The sequence below is a fragment of the Sphaerodactylus townsendi genome, linkage group LG15, assembly GCF_021028975.2.
Source record: "Sphaerodactylus townsendi isolate TG3544 linkage group LG15, MPM_Stown_v2.3, whole genome shotgun sequence".
Taxonomy (NCBI): Eukaryota; Metazoa; Chordata; class Lepidosauria; order Squamata; family Sphaerodactylidae; genus Sphaerodactylus; species Sphaerodactylus townsendi.
This window is the reverse complement of record NC_059439.1, coordinates 2,834,236-2,834,663: the sequence shown is the minus strand read 5'-3', so window position 1 is coordinate 2,834,663 and position 428 is coordinate 2,834,236. Positions and strand designations below refer to the sequence as shown.

General features: G+C 77.6%; 1 protein-coding gene across 1 annotated transcript in view; it reads right to left on the bottom strand.

Annotated features, from left to right (window-relative positions):
• KCNH6 (potassium voltage-gated channel subfamily H member 6) overlaps positions 1-428 on the bottom strand; it is a 534,004-nt gene extending 533,576 nt beyond the window's left edge. The window contains exon 1 of the mRNA XM_048516923.1: positions 335-428. Coding sequence (XP_048372880.1) covers positions 335-410 — 76 coding nt within the window. The 5' untranslated portion in view covers positions 411-428. The remainder of the gene's footprint in view (positions 1-334) is intronic.

The following is a 428-nucleotide window of genomic DNA, read 5'->3' as shown; positions in this document are numbered from 1 at the left end:
CCCCCCCCCCCCCCCCCCAGTGCCCCGTTCTCCGGCGCCCTTTGCCTGGCATTCCGGGGGCGCCTGCCCGGCCAGCCCAGTGGCGGCGGGGGCTTTCGCAGCATCCCCGGGCCGAGGCCGGCAGCCTCCCCGCCGCCGGCAGAAGAGCCGGGAAGTTCTTCGCGGGAGCGCCCCCCCCCCCCACCGCCAGGGCTTGCGGGGAAGCGGGGGCCGCCCGGCAAGGCGGAGGGAGCCTGCCCGCCCACCCACCCACCCACGCGCCGGCCTGGTGTGCTCCCCGCGGGGCCCCCGCCCACCCCCTTGAGCCCCTGCCGGACGCGGGGGGGCGACTCACTCTGTCCTTCGAATTTGCGGATGATGGTGTCCAGGTAGGTGTTCTGGGGGGCCACGTGGCCTCTCCGCACCGGCATCTCGGCGCCCCTCCGGCC